The following is a 20,942-nucleotide window of genomic DNA, read 5'->3' on the forward strand; positions in this document are numbered from 1 at the left end:
CACTGATTCACGGTGAATCGTTACCGCCGTGAATCACATTAGATATGAATCAAATTACAATGTAATGAGTTCACATAGTACGATCAGAACTTGGTCCCACAGTATTGACGTCATCATTTTTTATAAATTATTGTAAAACGAGTACGAGTAATCTTAAGAAGCCTGTTTGTATAAATGTGTTTGCAGGCAAACGAAGAAAAACCGACTTCAATTATATCGACAAGTAATATAACGTAGGTAGACGAAAAAGTAGTCACGTAAATACGCATTATCAAATATTACTCCATAAGTTGTAATCAGATCTCGATGAAATTTGAATGTGACCACATGATAAACATCGGCTTTCGATTAAATTAAAAATCATTAAAATCGGTACACCCAGTAAAAAGTAATGCGGATTTACGAGAGTTTCCCTCGATTTCTCTGGGATCCCATCATCAGATCCTGGTTTCCTTATCATGGTACCAAACTAGGGATATCTCCTTTCCAAAAAAAAAATTTTATCAAATTCGCTTCATAAACGACGGAGTTATCCCCGAACATACATTAAATAATTGTGTTTGCTCGCAAACGAAAAAAAAAACCGACTTCAATTACATCGACAAGTAATACAACGTAGATCGACGAAAAAATAGTCAAGCAACTACGCGTCAGGATCAGAGGTTAATCCACTACGCTGCTCAAATGCGGGTTGGCGGATATATTCCCCACTATAAGTAACGATCGCTATCAGGTGTACATGATAACAACATTACACACTATTACAGCCAAATCACAAAAGTTTGTTAATTTTCATCCTTTAACTGTCACACAAATTAGCGAATGTCTCTTCTCTTATGTATATAGGAGAAGAACTAAAGCTTATTCTACCATAAAGATGTTATGCTTACTTTTTAACCGACTTCCAAAAAAGGAGGAGGTTCTCAATTCGACTGTATTTTTTCTTTAAGTATGTTACATCAGAACTTTTGACCGGGTAGATCGATTTCGACAAATTTTGTTTTAATCGAAAGGTGGTGTGTGCCAATTGGTCCCATTTAAATTTATTTGAGATCTAACAACTACTTTTCGAGTTATATCTAATAATGCGTTTTTACTTGACGCTTTTTTCGTCGACCTACGTTGTATTATACCGCATAACTTTCTACTGGATGTACCGATTTAGATAATTCTTTTTTGTTGGAAAGGGGATATCCCAAGTTTAGTACCATGATAAGGAAACCAGGATCTGATGATGGGATCCCAGAGAAATCGAGGGAAACTCTCGAAAATCCGCAATAACTTTTTACTGGGTGTACCGATTTTGATAATTTTTGATTTAATCGAAAGCTGATGTTTATCATGTGGTCACATATAAATTTTATCGAGATCTGATTACTACTTTTTGAGTAATCTTTGATAACGCGTAGTTGCTTGACTATTTTTTCGTCGATCTACGTTGTATTACTCGTCGATGTAATAGAAGTCGGTTTTTTTTTCTTTTGCGAGCAAACATAATTATTCACATCTAATTAAATGTAACCCATCAATTTTCGTGGTGAACTGAGCAAAAAACGAATATCCTTTAGAACACACGACTGAAGTAAAACTTACCACAATAGGCCTGCACTATGTCTACGAAACGGAACTTACTAGGAGAGAAAGAGAAAGAAAATGAGAACTCGCACATCTCTCTCTTGCTCCGTTCGCCTTACCCGATCACACTTTTCGCAACGCTCTCGTCACACATTCACCAGCTTACTCCCCAAGCCAAGCGTGGGTAAAGGTTTTACTTCGAAATTTTCCATAAACACAGCTGTCATTAAATTTTTACGATGTGTCATCGCATATTATTATTCTGTACCGTAATGTTTTTACGTTTAATTCGTTTCCCTTGGAAAACATAGCTTTTATATTTATACTATTGCATGAATTAATCAAGTTGAAAGTGTATATTAAAATGTTATTAGTGTAGAAATAAGAAAAAAAAGGTGTTTCTGGTCGTTTGCTACTATAATATAATACTAGCGACCCGCCTCGGCTTCGCGTGGGTAATGCTGATACTAAATATGAAATATAAAATAAATATTTGCAATGTAAGCGCAAAAAAAAATGTTAAGCATTAAATCACATTAGAAACCTCTAAAACTGTCAACATCTTTTTTATATTATGTATGTATTGTACATATAAACCTTTTTCTGGAATCACTCTGTTTACTAAAAAAACCGCATCAAAATCCGTTGCGTAAGTTGCAACGGGAAACGACTTTGTTTTATACTATGTAATGATTTTGCTGCACATATGTGTGTTCCGACTTCAAAAAAGGAGGAGGTTACTCAATTCGATGACTTTTCTCGATATATATATATCGGACGCCGCGTTGGCGCAACGGTTACAGCCATGGACCTGTTGCGCTGGCGGTTGCGGGTTCGATCCCCGCACATGACAAACATTTGTATTGGCCATACAGGTATTTTCCGTGATCTGGGTGTTTGTGCAGTCCTTGTGGGTCTCCCCACCATGCCTCGGAGAGCACGTTAAGCCGTCGGTCCCGGTTGTTATCATGTACACTGATAGCGATCGTTACTCATAGTAGGGAATATATCCGCCAACCCGCATTAGAGCAGCCTGGTGGATTAAGCTCTGATCCTTCTCCTATATGAGGAAAGAGGCCTATGCCCAGTAGTGGGATATTACAGGCAGAAGCGAATATATATATATCCCAAGTCACCCAAGTGTGGTACCATGATAAGGAAACCAGGATGATGGAATCCCAGAATAATCGAATGAAACCCTCGAAAATCGTAGTGATGACCAGTGTGTTTGTTATTTTTTTCGTCTACTTACGTTGTATTACTTGTCGATGTAATTGAAGTCGGTTTTTTTTCGTTTGCGAGCAAACACAATCATTTGGACTATAATTAATCAAAAATTTCTTTATTTAAGTACATTTCAAAAGAACTTTTGAATCGTCATTTTTCAAACCAATAGTTATACTTGTTTTTAATATATTATTTATAGTAAAAGTGAAGTTACTACTGATTCGGAATGTAAATTCTGTACAGAAAAATCGACAAGAAACACCGCAGTTTTGAACAAAAGTTATGATCTTGAATTTGATTATTATAACCTTTGAGAAAAAAATTATGCTTTGTTAACCTTTGATACGATTTTCAAACGTTTATTACAAACAATAGAGGTCTGAGAGTTTATTTAATTCTGGAACCAAAAAAATTGAAGGTCATCTGTACTTTTTTGCATATCTTTCGTATTTGGGATTCAATGACTCAGTGGTAGACCATAGTCATTATCCCAGACAGGGTTAAGATGGTTTTTGACGACAAATTACCAAGAACGTCTTAGTTCTACACATAATGCCTATGTCTAATAGTAGACAGTAAATAATTATGCTTAAAAATGACGACCACAATACTAATTTCTTGATTTCCAGAGTCCTGCGGATTCGAAACAAGGTTCTCAGATATTGATTACGATACAATAAGAAGGATTTGTGATTAAAGATAAAATTATTGCATGTTTGGAAAAGAGAAAACATTGAGGGAAACTTAATTTCTTTTCTTTTTTTTCTTTACATTATTTTGAGTTAGACCATTGGCTCTTATGTCCTGCTTCACGACATCTAGCCATCATTTTTGTGGACATCCGGTGTGCTTTAGGTTCAAGGACAGATATTTCAAGTCACTTTATTCCGCAGGCTCACTCTACGCTCCAGCTCCAGCCTGCTCTTATCATGGAGTCATGAATACTTGCCGGGACAACATCCAGCACTAATTGAACAAGATCGGACTATAAGCCGAGACCTGGTGTACTACAACAGTAATTGGGAAGGAGCAAGTTTTGTCATCAGCGACTCTAACTACTGAAGCATTGCGATACATGTCCCTGATTATGTGCTTCAGGCGTGTCTTTCAATCGTAACGCCCACTAGACTCATTAACGAGGCACACAGTCAAAGGCTTTGTGCAGATCCAAGAAGGCCAACTCCAAAACTCCCCTTTTATTTCTGTATACCTCCATTAAAGCTCTTAGGGCAAAATGGCATCCATGGTTCCCGATCCTGGCTGGAACTCATACTGATAGTCAAAAACAGCACATTTCTGACGTAGCCTGAGGTCGATAGTACGTTCGAAGACTTACCTATTTTCACCCTACCTATGCCTGTCACGTTATTATAAATTATGTTGCCAACGTTTCCTTTACAGACTGTAAGTCTAAGCAGCGTCTAAGAATTCACTGTCAGTGGTAAGGCTACGTTTGCATTTTGTAAAGTTAAGACACTTTTTTTTTCTTGTACCTACTATAAACTGTGTTTGGAAAAGAAAATAACGTACAAAAAAGTTGTAGATTAAATCTAACTTTTTTAATGTATTTTATCAATAAATAAATAAAATAATATTGTTAATACATTTTATAACAATAGGTTAATAAGTTTTTATTAGTACATATGTTTTTTTTAAAACAGATCATATCCTAATAAAGCGTGTGCATGTTTTGAAATTATAATGAATTTGCTGTTGAGTCTTTGCTTGTCGTGTTTAATTATAAAATTGATTTTATTAAGTTGGCACTGAGGGTAATGAGTAAGAGTTGTTACTTTCTTATTTTGAACGTTTTTGAGGTTATATTAGGTTAGATTAAACACTAATAATTGTGTTTGCTAGTAACTGAAAAAACCGACTTCGATTACATCGACAAGTAATACAAGGAAGTAGACGAAAAATTAACAAACGCACTAGTCGCCACTACGATTTTCGAGGGTTCCCATCGATTTCTCGGGATGCCATCATCAGATCCTGGTTTCGTTATCATGGTACCGAACCTTGGGATATCTCCTTTCAAACAAAAAATAATTATCAAAATTGGTTTATAAATGACGGAGTTATCTGCGAACACAAATTATATACACAATATATACGGTTGAATTTGGAACCACCTCCTTTTTTGAAGTCGGTTAAAAAAGGTCAAAGAAAAAGGTTTGTCGGGTTTATTAAAATATTTAAATCTATGGAATTACATAGTGGTTTTTTAATGATAATAACATAAGGATTTATTTTAAGTTTAAAAATAAAATACATCTACTTACAAGGCTTAACAAATCACGAAGGACACTGACACAACATAGACACACAAACACACAGTTTTTGTCACAGTATATTAAAAAAAAAACTCACATTTTCGCTACTATGTATAAAACCACTTTACCGTTTCGTCATTTCAATTTAATTTTAAAAATATGAAAACCAATAGGTATAAATGCCATTATAGTTTTTTTGGCGCGAAAACACGTTACGGAAGCCATCTTTAAAATAATCTAAAACACATTACGTCAATTTTATGATTATTTTATTTTAATAATTATTAATCGATTTTAAGTACGTGAATATACATTGTAAATAATAATGATTTTGCATTGTTTATTTCACTTTAATTTCTATCATTGCCATTTTTTTTAATAATCGATTTTAAAATATAAAATTTGTTTATTTTTGTTTTGCACTTAGTTACTAAGGAGACATGGTGTGTAAGAAGGTTGTTCTACTACTGACCATTGTACGAAGAAAGGGGGTGGTAGGTGCAGGGTGGTAGCGTTAATCACGAAGGGTGGAAAATTTAGCTATTTTTTTAATTATGCCAAAGTGCGTTCAATTTTCGCTGTAATTTGGCGATAGAAGGATCATTATCTATCGTTTAAGTTATTTGGGAAATTGGAGTGTTAAGGTTCGACAAAGGCTTATATTTGGGTCAAAATATTGTGAAATTTTTCCACGCGATACTACGCCTACGTTTAAGTATAGTTTAATTAGTTGATATTTTCCTATTACTGTTCAATTCTAATTAATCACAGGGTGACATTTCACAGCTTCTATTTTTATTCCTTGATTATTATTAGTCACAACTTCACATAATATAGCCTTCATTTCTCCATAAATAGCGTCTTACTCGAAAAATCTTCTAAAGTACTTTCTGAAATATGTGGCACAATTAAAAAATAATCTAACATTTTTCGTTCTTTCTTCAATCTCTTGTGTATTTCTGCTAACGTCGACAGTAGTCGGCTCGACTAGTGCTTTAAGTGGATATTATCTGTAAGATAGGTTAAGACGTGGTGGTTATTAGTATAGACACTTGGGTAACTTATCTTGTACTATTCCGGATTACAGCTTATCTCCGTGGCTTTTTTTTGTTTTTGATTGTTTTGTCGTGATTAAGTAACAAACTTTCCCATACATAATACAACAGTAGCTGTATTTTTCGCAGGTTTCTGATAAATTTGTCACTACTGATAAATATAACGATATCCAACAGTTTATGACTTTTTTTATATATTTCGCTTGTGAGTCCAAGAGTTGTAATTTATGGCTGATAAAGCCTATCTATTAACTTACGTGCGAGTTAACCCTTATCAGCAGGTGAAACAGGTGTAAGTAAAGTTGAGAAATATCATCATTCATCATCATCATCATTTCAGCCGATCACAGTCCACTGCTGGACATAGGCCTCAATAAGTTCACGCCAGAAATGGCGTGAATTCGTGTGTTTTGCCCATAGTCACCACGCTGGGCAGGCGGGTTTGTGACCGCAGGGCTGGCTTTGTCGCACCGAAAACGCTGCTGCCCGTCTTCGGTCTGTGTATTTCAAAGCCAGCAGTTGGATGGTTATCCCGCTATCGGTCGGCTTTGTAAGTTCCAAGGTGGTAGTGGAACTGTGTTATCCCTTAGTCGCCTCTTACGAGACCCACGGGAAGAGAGGGGGTGGCTATATTCTTATTATTATATATTTTATATAATATTGAGAAATATATTTTTATTTATTTTATATGGACAAAAATAGCTGAAACAAATAATTTGAATACAAGTTCATGTAGCTAGTATTATAGAAATATATGACACTATGGAACTAAAACATAAACATACTAATCGAGCAGTATCAAGGTCGTATAGTTAACGAACTTTTCTACCCGCTAATGCTGTGTAACTAAGTATTCTTGTCAAGCATGACAAATAGGAGTTCCAGTGAAGTTTTTATTCTAATTTAAACCCTAAGAACATTGTGTCATCATTTACAACAAGAATTAAATAAACTTTTCATGTTATATTATATTTTGTTTATTTGATAAAGTTAAGCCCACGGTGATAAATAATTGTGAGATTATTATCAAACTAAGAATTCCTTTTTACAATAGTAAGGTGGCAAACTAGTTAACAAGCGTACGGTTCGCGCGATGGTAAACGGTTACCGTAGACCAAAGATTTTAAATCTTTGCCGTGGCCATAGACGCCTGCAACATGAACATAACAAGCATATTGCTAATATTACCCCGTGGTCGACCTACCTTATCACCATAGGAAAATAAAATACTTTTTGAGAGCAGAATTATTTGGCTGAGATTTCTAGTATTTTTAATCTCCCAGGGAGCCCTCAGAACCTGTAATTAAAATTGGCGTTTGGTGTACAGATTCAGAAATGCAGTTGTGTAGTAGATAAAATAAATTTAATTATTGATAAAAAAATATTGATGAAATAAACATTTTATTTATTATTTATTTTATTTATTACTAGACAATTTATTGAGATTTATTTATTCAACACATATTACACAGCGGGTTGCCGGATATATTACCTACTGTGAAAAACAATCACTATCACGTGTTTAGGATAACAAACGAGACCGACAGCTTGACGTGGAGAGACCCAGAGCAGTTAAAAACATTCATTCTGAGTGAACTCACGACTGCCGGTGTATTGCAAGTGTTTAGATATAATGCAAGCCACAGATGACATCAGAACGATGTCAAAGTTAATGTTTAGTAACTTAAATGTCAAATGTTTAGTAAAAAAAAAAAAACTATTATCTTATTAATGATAAGGGATTAATCTACTAATAACTTGGTGTTTCCTGTTTCTTTGCGTTTGTGAGACGTAATCGAATGTCAGAAAATATCGAAGTATTCTCAACTTTCAAAGCAAATCCGTTCTATAATGCACAATCATTGATCGATGATTTGCGGTAAACTGGTAATAACTCCAGGCATGTCTAATTTACGTAGGAAACAGCTTGTTAACGTTTCCATGACATTGTTGTATATATTATACTTTTACACATACCTTAAATAACATTTCTTCGTCTTTATTCTTCTAATATTATAAATGCGAAAACTTGAGGAGGTATGGATGTATGTTTGATACTCTTTCACGCAAAAACTTACTGAACTTTAACTGAGGTAGCGCACAGCAGGAAAATTCCTACTCAAAATATGTATCAGCCCCACTGTGTTGTGTTCCTGTCGCTAAGTAAGGTGACCAGAGCATCTGGAGGACATTGGCAATAGGGTCGATGACAATGCGCTTGCGATGCTTCTGGTGTTGCAGACGTCTATAAGCTACGGTGATCGCTTACCATCAGGTGAGCTGTATGCTTGTTAGTTCTTTATAGAAAATATAGCGAAAGTTTGTGAGGATGGATGTATGTATGTATGTTTATTACTCTTTCATGCAAAAATACTGGACCGATTTTAATGAAACTTGGTAGGTAGATAGCTGGAGATCTAGAATAACCTATAGGCTACTGTTAAACCCGACATTCCCACGGGATCGAAAATGACGCGGGTAGAACCGCGTGGCGCAGCTAACATTATATGAATATTAGAACTAATAATTTAAATCTTAACGCTTTTATGTTGTGGTGCGTCTAGGTACTTAAACACAGCAGTCGCGGGTTCGATTTCGAATTTTTGTACAAATAAAATATCTACCCCGAGCGACATGTAGGAAGGGTTTTTTGGCCAGCACTGAACTGTACAAGTTAATTCAATAAAAAAATACTGATAATAATAGCACTAAGTTGTCTAAATATCTAATAGGTATTTAAAAAATTAAGTCATTCTATTGTACCGCCATCTACATCTTGTTAAACGAACTATAATACTATTAAATGCAAATGTTAAAGCACACTCAGCTTTCTGTACGTGTAATTCCCTTTAAGGTAATCGGGAAATGAGCCTAGTATGCTATATTATCTGTTAGTCGCTAGATGTCGCTTTTACTATTTTTGTCACTATTCCGAGCATAATGACATTTAATAATTATTATTGTGTTTGCAGGCAAACGAAGAAAAGCCGACTTCAAATATATCGGCAAGTAATACAACGTAGGTAGACGTAAAAATTGTTAAATAAATACGCAATTACGCATTATCAAAGATTACTCCAAAAGTTGTAATCAGATCTCGATGAAATTTAAATGTGACCACATGATAAACATCGGCTTTCGATTAAATTAAAAATCATTAAAATCGGTACACCCAGTAAAAAGTAATGTGGATTTACGAGAGTTTCCCTCGATTTCTCTGGGATCCCATCATCAGATCCTGGTTTCCTTATCATGGTACTAAACTAGGGATATCTCCTTCCCAACAAAAAAAGAATTATCATAATCGGTTCATAAACGACGGAGTTATCGTCGAACATACACATATATATACGGTCGAATTGAGTAACCTCCTCCTTTTTTTGAAGTCGGTTAAAAATATATATTTTACTTTTTATAATAATAAGACTCAATTATTGCTGTGTGGCTACGTTAGTAAAGAATAAAGCCACCCGCTCTCTTCCCGTGGGTGTCGTAGGGGGCGACTAAAGGATAACACACTTCCGCTACCACCTTGGAACTTAAAAAGCCGACCGATGACGGGATAACCATCCAACTGCTGGCTTTGAATTACACGGGCCGAAGACGGACAGCAGCGTCTTCGGTGCGACAAAGCCAGCCCTGCAGTCACCAACCCGCCTGCCCAGCGTGGTGACTATGGATCCAGCAGTGGACTGCGATAGGCTGAAGTGGGTGTGTAAGTGTTTTTATAAGGTTACACTGGATATTGTGAATCTTGATTATGATGGCCGATCAATAATAATCGTTGACTGATTGTGGATTAATATACCTAGAAAATCAAAATATAAAATTACTTAATTAAGGGAGCCTTCAAAAATCCTTTTGAATCATTATTTTAAAAATTAAAAATTTATTTGTTTTAATTTGTTAATAAAAGTTGAAGTGGATCTACCACTGACTCGTAATATAGATTCTGCAGAGAAGAATCGGCAAGAAACTCCACAGTTAGCTACTCTTTCACAAGAAAGTGTCAATGATCATAAGTTTAGTCATATTCTGCATGAAATGAAACGCCACTAAACCCATACAGACACACACCTTTGTTATTTATATAATCTTAAACAATTAATGAGGCAGATGAATTATCTCAAGCGAATCTCTCTTGCATCTAAAAAAAAAACAACTTCCAAGCATGTATTACTTTATTTTCATATAAATTACAAATCACAATAATTTGAACATTATTATATAATACAAGCGACTACAGTTCGTACGAAATTTACAAATATACAAGCTATTCTACTGATAGGACCGTTAAGAGGAACAACTTCATTTTAGAAAGAGACAAAACGCATCATCACTTTTTACCTTTGACTTACCTTGTGGTAATTGCCTTAAAGTTACACCTGAATTGTAAATATGTATAATATTGTAAAATTTGGAAATTATTGCCGTTTTTTTTTTTTTGTAATTGAAACAGTATGATTAAAATAACAAAAAATATTTTTTTTTCTCTCGGTTAGATACTGCCATAATGTAGTAAATATAATAAATAGTAAGTATATTCTTTAAGAAATAAAAAAAATGTCATAATAAATGAGTTTATTTCATCTGTTCTCAAAATCCTATTGAGACTGCTATCTCAACCACTCCGCAAGTTCAAAATCATCAATTGGATTAAAATAAAAACGATAGATTATTTTGATGAGTGCATTTTGTATCATTCTTTTGTATAGCGCTGTCTTTGTCTAATAGTTTTACGGTTTTCCTTATAATTAAAAGAAATTATACGAAAAATATTAAAATGTAAAATTATATAGCTGTCCTTTGTCTTTTTAATATGCATTATTAATTAACAGTAAAAATAATTTATTTATATTTTGAAAAACTATTGGTAAAATTTATTTAAAAAAATTTAAAACTATTTTAAGCAATATATCTTACACTATAAAATAAAATTATAATTAAAATAAAATAAAGTTATCAATAAAATGCTTTATATTTTTACAAAAACAAATGCAATACAAAGTTATGAAAATTATGACAACTTTACAGGAAATTTATTAAAAATGTTTAAATAATAAAAAACTCAGCGACTAACTGTATTGACAAGTGAGATAAAATTATATTTTTTCTTAATAAATGTACATTCCCACACAGATATTGATAGTAAATGCAAAATATTTTTAACAATTCATTCGTTTAAAAATATATGTAAAATCATGTTGTATTTTATTGTAATTAAAAAAATTGCATACAATTCTTTACTAAGATTTTTTGACAAAAGAAAAAAAGTTCAAACTATTTCAAAAAGAAATAATACTCACATTAAATGATAAATTAATTCTACACTAATAACTATTTATATTACACATTTTATAATAATGAATGAATTAAAAACAATTATTTTATTATTTTATTAAATGGAATTGGATAAGATTTCAATGAATAGACATTTAATTTTGTAATTATATCTTTGATTACTCTTTTTCATAAACTAAATAATTATTGCTAATGATATTTAACAGGTATATGAATGATTCATTTTTGAAAGTTTTCACATCGTACTATAATTAATAATATTTTTTTTTTTGTTGAATATTTTTATTTAAATATTACGTAAAATATTATTCATGAAATCAACTGGAAAAACTTTCAAAAATAAACATAAAACATTAAACTAAATATACTAGTGTTAATAACAATTTACAACCTCTCCTTACGCTTCAAACGAAAATTCTAATACCTAAAAAAATATAAAGTTCAATCAAATTTACTTTTTTTTTCGTATGACACAAAAAATATAGAAAAAAGTTTTTACTGTTTTATTTTTTTCATATGTCAGTAACATTATCCAAAAAAATTAAAAACATGACGTCTTAACATTCAACTACGCATTAAAAATAATAATGATAACTACAGCGTATCACTTAAATCCACAAAAAAAAATCTGCAATTGAAGTATGAAGAAACAAAAAAAGTATAATTTTTATTATATAATCTATCACATATCTTTCAAAACGTGTTTCAATATAGCCCCCTCGTTATTCCTCGTCTGGTTGATACCTGTATCCAAGGTGTTGATTGGAATCACTCTGTTTTCTGAGTCCACAGAAACTTGGGACGCTGTTTCCATGGTTTCCAGATTCTGGAATAGGAGATTATTCGAACCGGTGGAGGGGTTCCGCCTGTGACCGATTTCGAATACCGGATGGGGGCCTGGAATAAAATATATTTTATGATTGGTAAGATCTTCTAATATGTAAAAATGTCGCGTCACAGTATTTACCAAACTCCTCCAAAACGGCTTGACTGATTTTTATGAATTTTTTTGTGTATTTTTGGTAGGACTGAGAATAGTTCGCAGGCTATTTTTTATACACCTAGAAATAGGGATAAGAACAGGGGGCGCATACGGAGACCTGCCCCTATGCACATGGCAGAACATTATTTGCAGAGTCAGCTAGTCTTCTCATATAAATAAGAATGAATCGCTAAATATGTTGAAAGCGCAAAACTCAAGAACGGCTGGATAGATTATAACCAATTTTTTTATTTCTATTTTCTTTCTAGAAGGTCTTTATGGAAAGAAAAATTAAGGAAATCGCGCAGAAAATTGGAAGATTTTAGGAAACAGTCAGTCAGTAACGATTATTGCATAAACTTCAACCGTTTGCAAGTTCGGAAACCAGACAACGTTAGCTTAGTAAGAACATACTTTGCCACAATGTAACAAAATATACAAACGATGACAATGTCTCTATATTTAATTTCTTCTGCATATAGAATAATACTATACTTTATATTTTTTATCTTTTCAATTTTTTTATCTATGACGTGATTTTTTTTATTTTTTTTATCAAAGATAATTTCCATATTGAGTTAGCTTGTATTTGCAATGTATAGTGACAATTTATTAAATATTTTTTTCCTATGTAATTAAAAAAAAATAATTAAAAAATTGAAATGTATATACAAACTATTTTTTAACCGCAATTTCACCCGCTTTAATTTAATAATAAAACGGACTAAAATATTATTCATCGGTAAATGGGCTATTCAAATAAAAAAAAAATCAATTAGAGCCAGTAGTTCCTGAGATTAGCGCGTTCAAGCGAGCTTCAAAATATTATCATAGCTACATACCAATCGTAGAACTCTTTCTCGAACTGGACACAGACGCCCTCCCACCCTGCAAACCCATCATGTCTGGCAGTTGTGGTCTTGGTTTAGATTCGTTTTGCAGGAACTTCACAAATTCAGCGGCTAGACTGTCCCCAGTGTTCGATGACTTGACGAGACCTAACTTCTCGCATTCTTTCTGATTGAAGTCCAGGACGGTCGATAGGATTCGGAGGATTTGTGTCCTGGAAGAATGGAATGTTCTTCATTGCGGTTATTGTTGTTTTTCCTCAAGGGTAGCAAAAAAGTTTACGGCTCACTTGACAGTAAGCGATTACCGTAGCTTATAGACGTCTACAACACCAGAAGCATGGCAAGCGCGTTGCCGAGCCCATCCCAAATTCCCCAGGATCTCTGGTCATCTCACCCACCAACAGGAACACAAACTGGTTGGTGGACAGCATTATTATTTAGCTGTGATCTTTTGTAAGCTCGAGGTACTACCCCAGTTGGGCTGCTCCAGCAGCTCGAGCCGGAAATTACCTACTGTGCTAGCCTACCTCAGTCACAATGTTCTTAGGTAGTGTTGTGTTCCTGTGTGAGTAAGATAGAGAGTTCCTGGGGAGGTTCGGGGTCAATCAATATCATTCTATTGATCATCGCCCTAATCCGTCCCGGTGTAACCATCTCATAAGCCTCATAAATACGTGGTCAAATGCAGAAAAAATTCTCACAGAGCTCATAGCATCTCTAAATCGGTATGTGTCCATATTTTTTTGAGGTTTAAGAGATTTTTGAAGTAAAACTTCTTTACGCGCGCTTGACTTGGGGAGTAAGCTGGTGAATGCGTGACGAGAGCATTACGAAATGTGTAATCGGGAGGCAAACGCGAGTTGAGAGGGAGATATAAGTTAGTGAAGATAAAAAGAGAGGGAGAGTTACGTTTCGTATATTACTGTAGGGGCAACTAAAGAAGTTTCACTTCAGTCATGTGGTCTAAAGCACACTCAGTCAGTCAGTCAGTCAGCTCAGCCTATTGCAGTCCACTGCTGGACATAGGCCTCCCCAAGTTCGCGCCAAATATCCCGGTTTTCCGCAATCCTCATCAAGGCTACACCGGCAATCTTACGTAGATCGTCGGTCCAACGGGCCGGAGGACGTCCCACACTGCGTTTGCCAAGACGCGGTCTCCACTTCAGGACCCGTCTACTCCAACGACCATCGGTCCTGCGACCATGGTACTGCTGAAGACTTTTGTCTTCAAGCATTGCGGCATCTTCGAAGTGAAGACTTGACGAAAGCACACTCGTTTTGCTTTATTTATTATTATTATTATTATTTTAGCTTTCGAGACCGAAAGTAAATAAAAAGTAAATAATACAAAAAGCATACCTATTAAGACTGCTCTGTCCAGCAGTCAACACATAGTTGATAACAAGGTTTTTCACTAAGTTCTTATCGACTCTGTCCTGCTGGTTCGATATGGCGTTGTAGTAGCGCTCCTCCGCCGCAGCCACTGACGTCTGGAGAGTCCGGACTGAGCGGTGAAGTAATGTTACTCAAATTAATACATCATATTTGTATTATTATAATATTGTACTGATATTATAAATGCAATTTATTGAGGATAGATCGATGGCTGTTGTAAGTACTAGCTCCAGGATAAAACAGAGGGTGGTTTTTTATGGTGACATTCCCAGAGGATCGGAAATAACGCTGGTGAAATTATTCCATACAAACAAAAAAAAAAAAATACTTAAGAAAATACAATAAAATTATATACATACACATTTATCTTTTTTCGTTTCTTATTATTACTAATTTCTTTTTATATTTTAGTATGTTATAACGGCAACCGAAAAAACAAAAAAAAAAAAATTGTACATAAATTACATTGAAACCTTTTTTATTTTAAAGAAAATTATTTATAAAACCACGATCAAACTTATATACTACGAAATGAACACTGTAATTGAAAAATTCGATAAAAAAGTAATTAAATATGAACTAAAAAAAGAACAAATCATAAACATAAAAAAAAAAAACAAAAACACTTAAATTACTTAAAAATATAAACATATTATTAAAACGAAAATAAAAAATTGAGACAATTTTATTAACATCAAGGAAGAGGAAAGAGAAGTTTTCAATATTTGTTACATATGATGATTAACGATTCAGCTTGTAACATCCCAAAGCTGGGCATAGGCCTCTTTCTCTATGTAGGCAAAGGATCGGAGCTTAATCCACCACGCTGCTCCAATCAGGTTTAGTAGATATCACTATCAGATATCTATGATAACAACCGGGACCGACAGCTTAACGTGCTCTCCGAGGCACGACGGGGAGACCCATAAGTACAGACATTCTAAAGGGAAAATCGAACCCGAAATCGCCAGTGTGTGAGCGATACACGCACCACTACACCAAAGCGATGTCATATGTTAGTATTTAATTGTATAAATATCAAATTTAATTTGAAGGCATTTTGATGAAAATAAAACTCTACCCCTTTAATTGATGTCAATATTACTTTTTTATTGAATAAATAAATAATAAAACAAATATACCTGATACTTGGCTAATTTACTAGTCTAGTTAACGTAGTCAATCTCGTCATGCAGGTTGTAGCCACGATGCTAGTACCGACACGACCTCCAAGTATTATTCAGCCACTGGGATCAGAACCAAGGACACTGGCGTTATATGATCGGTGCCAAAAAATGTCCATAATATAGCGGAAGAAGACCAAAACTTGGTCTATGTTAAATACTCAATGTTCAACAAGACGAAACTTCTGGCCCGATGATCATGACCGGCCAGAATTTTGTCCTCGGTTTCTGCCAGAAGTATGTCGATTAACTGATAGGACTTTTTTGGTTTGTTTGACAGTAAATATTTCCCATAACTGGGCAAATATCTTTTCTCAATATCCTAGGCGGTTTGTAGGTAATTATTAAGCCTAGATAGATCTTGTTCAATGGACTAATATTTTGGCGTTGAATCATATGTGACAGTGTCCTTTGTTCCTCACTTTTATTCTACCAGTACCTGAAGTAATACTCAGAAGCAATGCGGCCTATTTCTTCTCTGTCTTCTACGGGTTTGGGAGTAGCGGGTTTGCTTCGAAAATTGGCTTTTTTAAGTACTTATGAGATATTTTTTCCATCTGATTTTATTTGATAAATGATTTTATTTCATATTTTCGAAGTATTTAAAACATAAAAACAACAAAACAACATCTATGTGCTATAAAAATTACAATGTGCAAATGAAAAATGCGTATGTCGTAACTTTTTTTTGCAAACATAAGTAGTTTTTTTTTAATATTTAAAACTGACGTTTATTGTCAGTTTCAAATTTAGAATTAATTTAAAAAAAAAGTATAGACATCAAAACAGCACTACATAATATTGTCACGTTTAGATACTCATCACACTTACAGTCATAATAATATATAAAAAGTAAAAAAATTAATTGTAAAATTCATGCAAATTCAAAAATTTTTGTATAAATCTACTGATTACATGGCATATTTTAGTATTATTATAAGAGTATCTAAGCGTGTTTTAAGCAAAAAACAAAAACGGTGATTGTCAAACAGACGGCACGACGTGATACCAAAAGTCCATCAAACCCCATATGGTAATCTGAGTATAACGCGGCGCGAGTCGCCAGCGACAACTGACAGCTGTCAACGTCAAATTGACAGCTGCCAAAGTCAGTTTGACAGCTCGATCGCGTTGTCCTAAAGCCTCACAGTTACCAAATGAGATTAGATCGAAATCGGCGCAAGCTTGATTCTTGATTATTGCTGGAAAGCTATTTCTACCATGATTTATTTATCATTAATAATAATTATTACAAAAAATATTAATCAATTTCATTTTCGACTGACTTTAAAAAAAGAAGAAACTTCTCTCAATTTAATTATATTTTTTATACATGTTGCCTCATATCTTTTACCGGGTTTACCGATTTTGATGATTCTTGTTTTTAATTAAGAACTGGCTATTTACGACATATTACTTGTCGATGTAAGTGAAAGTCGGGTTTTCCGTTTGCGACGAAACACAACTATTAAATGAAAGATTTAAATAACGATATAGAAAAAATAATAAACAAATTATCATTTACGACTAACCGAACGAACATCGAAACACGCACACATAAAAAAGCAAGACTACACAATGAAAGGGCACACGCACGATATCACGACATGAAACTTACGTGTGTGTGTCTTGCGTACTAACGGCGTACTTACGGCATTTGACTGTATACCAGCTGATAGCCTGGGCGTGACGACCCCAGAATTACCAGCTGATATTTAGTCATGCGCCGGTCATAACTTCTTAACATTTTCTCAAAACGTTCGAATTTTATTTATGCCAAAAATTCATTTCAAATTATTCGCAGTTACAAGAATACTTGGGAGAAAGAGAGGAAAAATTGGGTTATAAGTTTCTCCCAAGAAATGCTAAATTTATTAAATAAGGAAATGTCTAAGGTTGTATGAATATTTTGAAACATCTAAAGTAAGGAATCAACTAAAGTAAGAAAATTAAACAACAATATTTGATTACCGTCTGCTTAAAAACGTAATTAACAACTAAATACACTTACGAAAGATTTAGGAATCGAAGACAATCAAAGCGACTAAGTAAAATAAAGCTAAGGTTGAATGTATTCAAAGGACCTTTTTCACAGGTTGTGGATAACGCTATCTAACAGATGACGGTATCCAACAGATAAAAGCTTAAGATATACTATTATTTTTTACCATCGAATTAATTATGATATAATTCTATTCGCAAATGTTAATCTAAAAATTTTAGTTTATTACTTCAAGAGAAAGGGGTCCTTATTGGCTGACTCCTGTCGCTGTTAAAGGCTATTCGTAACTTACGTGCAGTTACGTGTCTTTATTTTACTTAACCGCACTACTTTTCAATACAAACACTTGAAAGTGCCATACAAACATACAATCAACTAATTTACAAATGATCAATAAATACTATTTACAAAAACACTATCAAAATAATATAAATACTCTAAACTAGCAATTATACTTAAGTTGCATCCAGACTTACCTTGCTCCTTCAAATCATTAATCTGTGCGGTTTTAGTTTCGACTTGATCGCCGAGTCTGGTCGCAGCTTGTAGTCCAGCTATAGATTCTTCTAGTTTCCCATTTAACCTCAATATCTCTTGCTGAAGAACTTCATTGTGACGTTTAATGTCCTCCATCTTGTTTCTTACTTTCTCTGTTGCGGCGTGGATGTCTCTTTCTTTATCTGTAATTTTTAGTTTATTTTCAAATATTATAGAATTTACATTAAAAAAAACGCGCTCAATATTTTAGAAAAATAGCTTTTAAGAATAAAAGAATTAATATATCATAATAATAAACGCTTCACACTCAACGACCCCCAGTAGGATTTTCTCCTGTGTAGGGGGTCCAGAAACCCACACAATACACAAGCACAAACGCCCAAGCCACGACAAACATCTCTACGGCCAATATAAATGTCTGTTGTGAGGGGGATCGAACCGCGACCGCCAGCGCAACAGCCTGTGCTGTGACCGCTGCGATAACGCATCGACTAATTATTATCATCTAGATTAGATATCACTGTAAGAGTGGTAAGATCTAAAATTTGCATCTGTTCTTTAAAATATAATAAAAAAGCAAAAGTTTTTTTGATCAGGAATTGCTTGATTTTACTAATTTATTCTTGCATTTGTAGTTTTGGGTGTACCGATTATGATGATTCTTCTTTAAATCGACGATTATTTTTTAAAATTGGTTCTTGTCACATGGTCTCATTTAAATATCACCAAGATCTGACGGGTATTATTCGAGTTATCTTTAAAATGCGTATTGTAGTCGAGGTAAATTACTTAACAAACAGATGAAGATTGAGTTTCTTACCTAGTTGGAATTGTTCTAAGACAACTTGCAAGTTAGTGAGAGCGGCCTCGCTTCTACTTCTAGCATCTTCTGCTTCGCTGAGCCTTGCTTGGACTTCCTCTCTTTGTTTCTCCAACAATTTGATCTGGTTCCTGAGTGTTTCCACTTCTTGATTCGCGCGAATACTGTTTATAACGAGTCATTTTAAAGTAAATATTAATAAAAAATAGTGTTATTTGTATAATTTTCACTTTGCACATATAGGTACATCAAGTATTTGTTATTTAAAACATTTCGTATTAAAAATACTAAAAATAATCTATAAAAGTTAAAATAGATTCCTACTTAAGCCAATTTATCTCAAATAAAACTAAAATTAAAAAATCAAATACAGCTGTAATGATATTAAAAAAAAAAAAAAAAAAAAAATTTACATCGAGTGTTGTCCATTCCAAGTTAAAAAAACAATTATTTGAACTTAAGTCCATTAATAAAATTATATTAGCAACGATTGAAAGTTTGAGCAAAATAATGATATAAATAAATAAAAGGGAGAGTGTGAACAAATAGTCGGAATTGAAAAAATCGTATAACTAAACATTTACATAATTAGGAGCTAAATGCATATGAGTAGTAATAAATTGTAGTTATTGATGCGCTAAACAGTGGATCGTAAATAACACGTCATGAGGTCACAATACGTCAGTTTTTATTAGTGGAAAGTTTTAGTGAATATAAAGAAAAGATCTATTACGTAGACTTGATACCTCTATAGTTTGGCCAATTATTAAACTGAGTATTGATAATTCTTTAAAAAATGATAAAGATATAGGGTTAATTTAAAATCCGTTTCATAATTAATCGTGCATCATAATGTAAGAATCTACATGAGCTCCTCAGAAGGTCTTGCTATCTTACTCGCCACAGGAATATAACATTACTTTTAAGCAGCAATATTTAGCTGTGATTTTCTGTACTGTAGGGTACTTCCTCAGTCGGACTGCTCCAAATTTGGAGAAAGTAATCCTGCTGTGCACTACCTCTATGTAATGAAAGTTGTTACAAGACAGTTTTATAGCATATAATTCTACATGATAAAAGATCCATCTTATGCAAAAGTGTTAAGGTTTCCAAGCAAATTGGTAAATTATGAAAACTTTGACAAAATCTTCAGGCTACATTTTGAAGTAACTAAAACACTAACGCTAAGCTGTGCGGCTACGGCAGTGAAGAATATAGCCACTCCCTCTCTTCCCGTGGGTATCGTAAGAGGCGACTAAGGGATAACATAGTTCCACAACCACCTTGGAACTTATAAAGTCGACCGATGGCGAGATAGTCATCTAACTGCAACTGCAATCTATTTCAAACACGGTACTTCGGTGCGACAAAGCCAGCCCTGCGGTCACCAACCCGCCTGCCCAGCGTGGTGACTATGGGCAACACACGAGTTCACGCCATTTTTGGTGCGAATAGTGAATAAATAAATAAACTTGTGGAGACCTATGTCCAGCAGTAGACTGCGATAGGTTGAATTGTGTAAAACACTGACCTATTGCTAGTGTACACAGTGCTTGTCTGTTTCGCTCTCTCTTCGACTTGATGCAACCTTGTTTGACATTCCGTGAGCTTCTGTTCTGACGTCATGAGCTCCTGTGTGTAATTTTCTTCCATTTCTACCAAGTGATGACGTAGTCTTTCCAATTCTCTAGACGAATTCTGTTCTTGTTCTGACAACTAGAACCACGTGAAAAACAGTATTATTTAAATTTTACGATTATTTACTTCAAAAGAAGAATT

The 20,942-nt window shown here is 34.0% G+C and overlaps 1 protein-coding gene across 1 annotated transcript in view; it reads right to left on the reverse strand.

Moving 5' to 3' along the window:
- Positions 1 to 12,065: 12,065 nt before the first annotated feature.
- LOC123667608 (thyroid receptor-interacting protein 11-like) overlaps positions 12,066 to 20,942 on the reverse strand; it is a 65,032-nt gene continuing 56,155 nt past the window's right edge. The window contains exons 4-9 of the mRNA XM_045601481.1: positions 20,695 to 20,879; positions 19,164 to 19,327; positions 18,322 to 18,525; positions 14,624 to 14,768; positions 13,256 to 13,476; positions 12,066 to 12,328 (exon numbers count right to left, since the gene is read on the reverse strand). Of these exons, the coding sequence (XP_045457437.1) occupies positions 12,114 to 12,328; positions 13,256 to 13,476; positions 14,624 to 14,768; positions 18,322 to 18,525; positions 19,164 to 19,327; positions 20,695 to 20,879 (1,134 nt within the window). The 3' untranslated portion in view covers positions 12,066 to 12,113. The remainder of the gene's footprint in view (positions 12,329 to 13,255; positions 13,477 to 14,623; positions 14,769 to 18,321; positions 18,526 to 19,163; positions 19,328 to 20,694; positions 20,880 to 20,942) is intronic.

This window comes from Melitaea cinxia, chromosome 28 (genome assembly GCF_905220565.1).
Source record: "Melitaea cinxia chromosome 28, ilMelCinx1.1, whole genome shotgun sequence".
NCBI lineage: Eukaryota > Metazoa > Arthropoda > Insecta > Lepidoptera > Nymphalidae > Melitaea > Melitaea cinxia.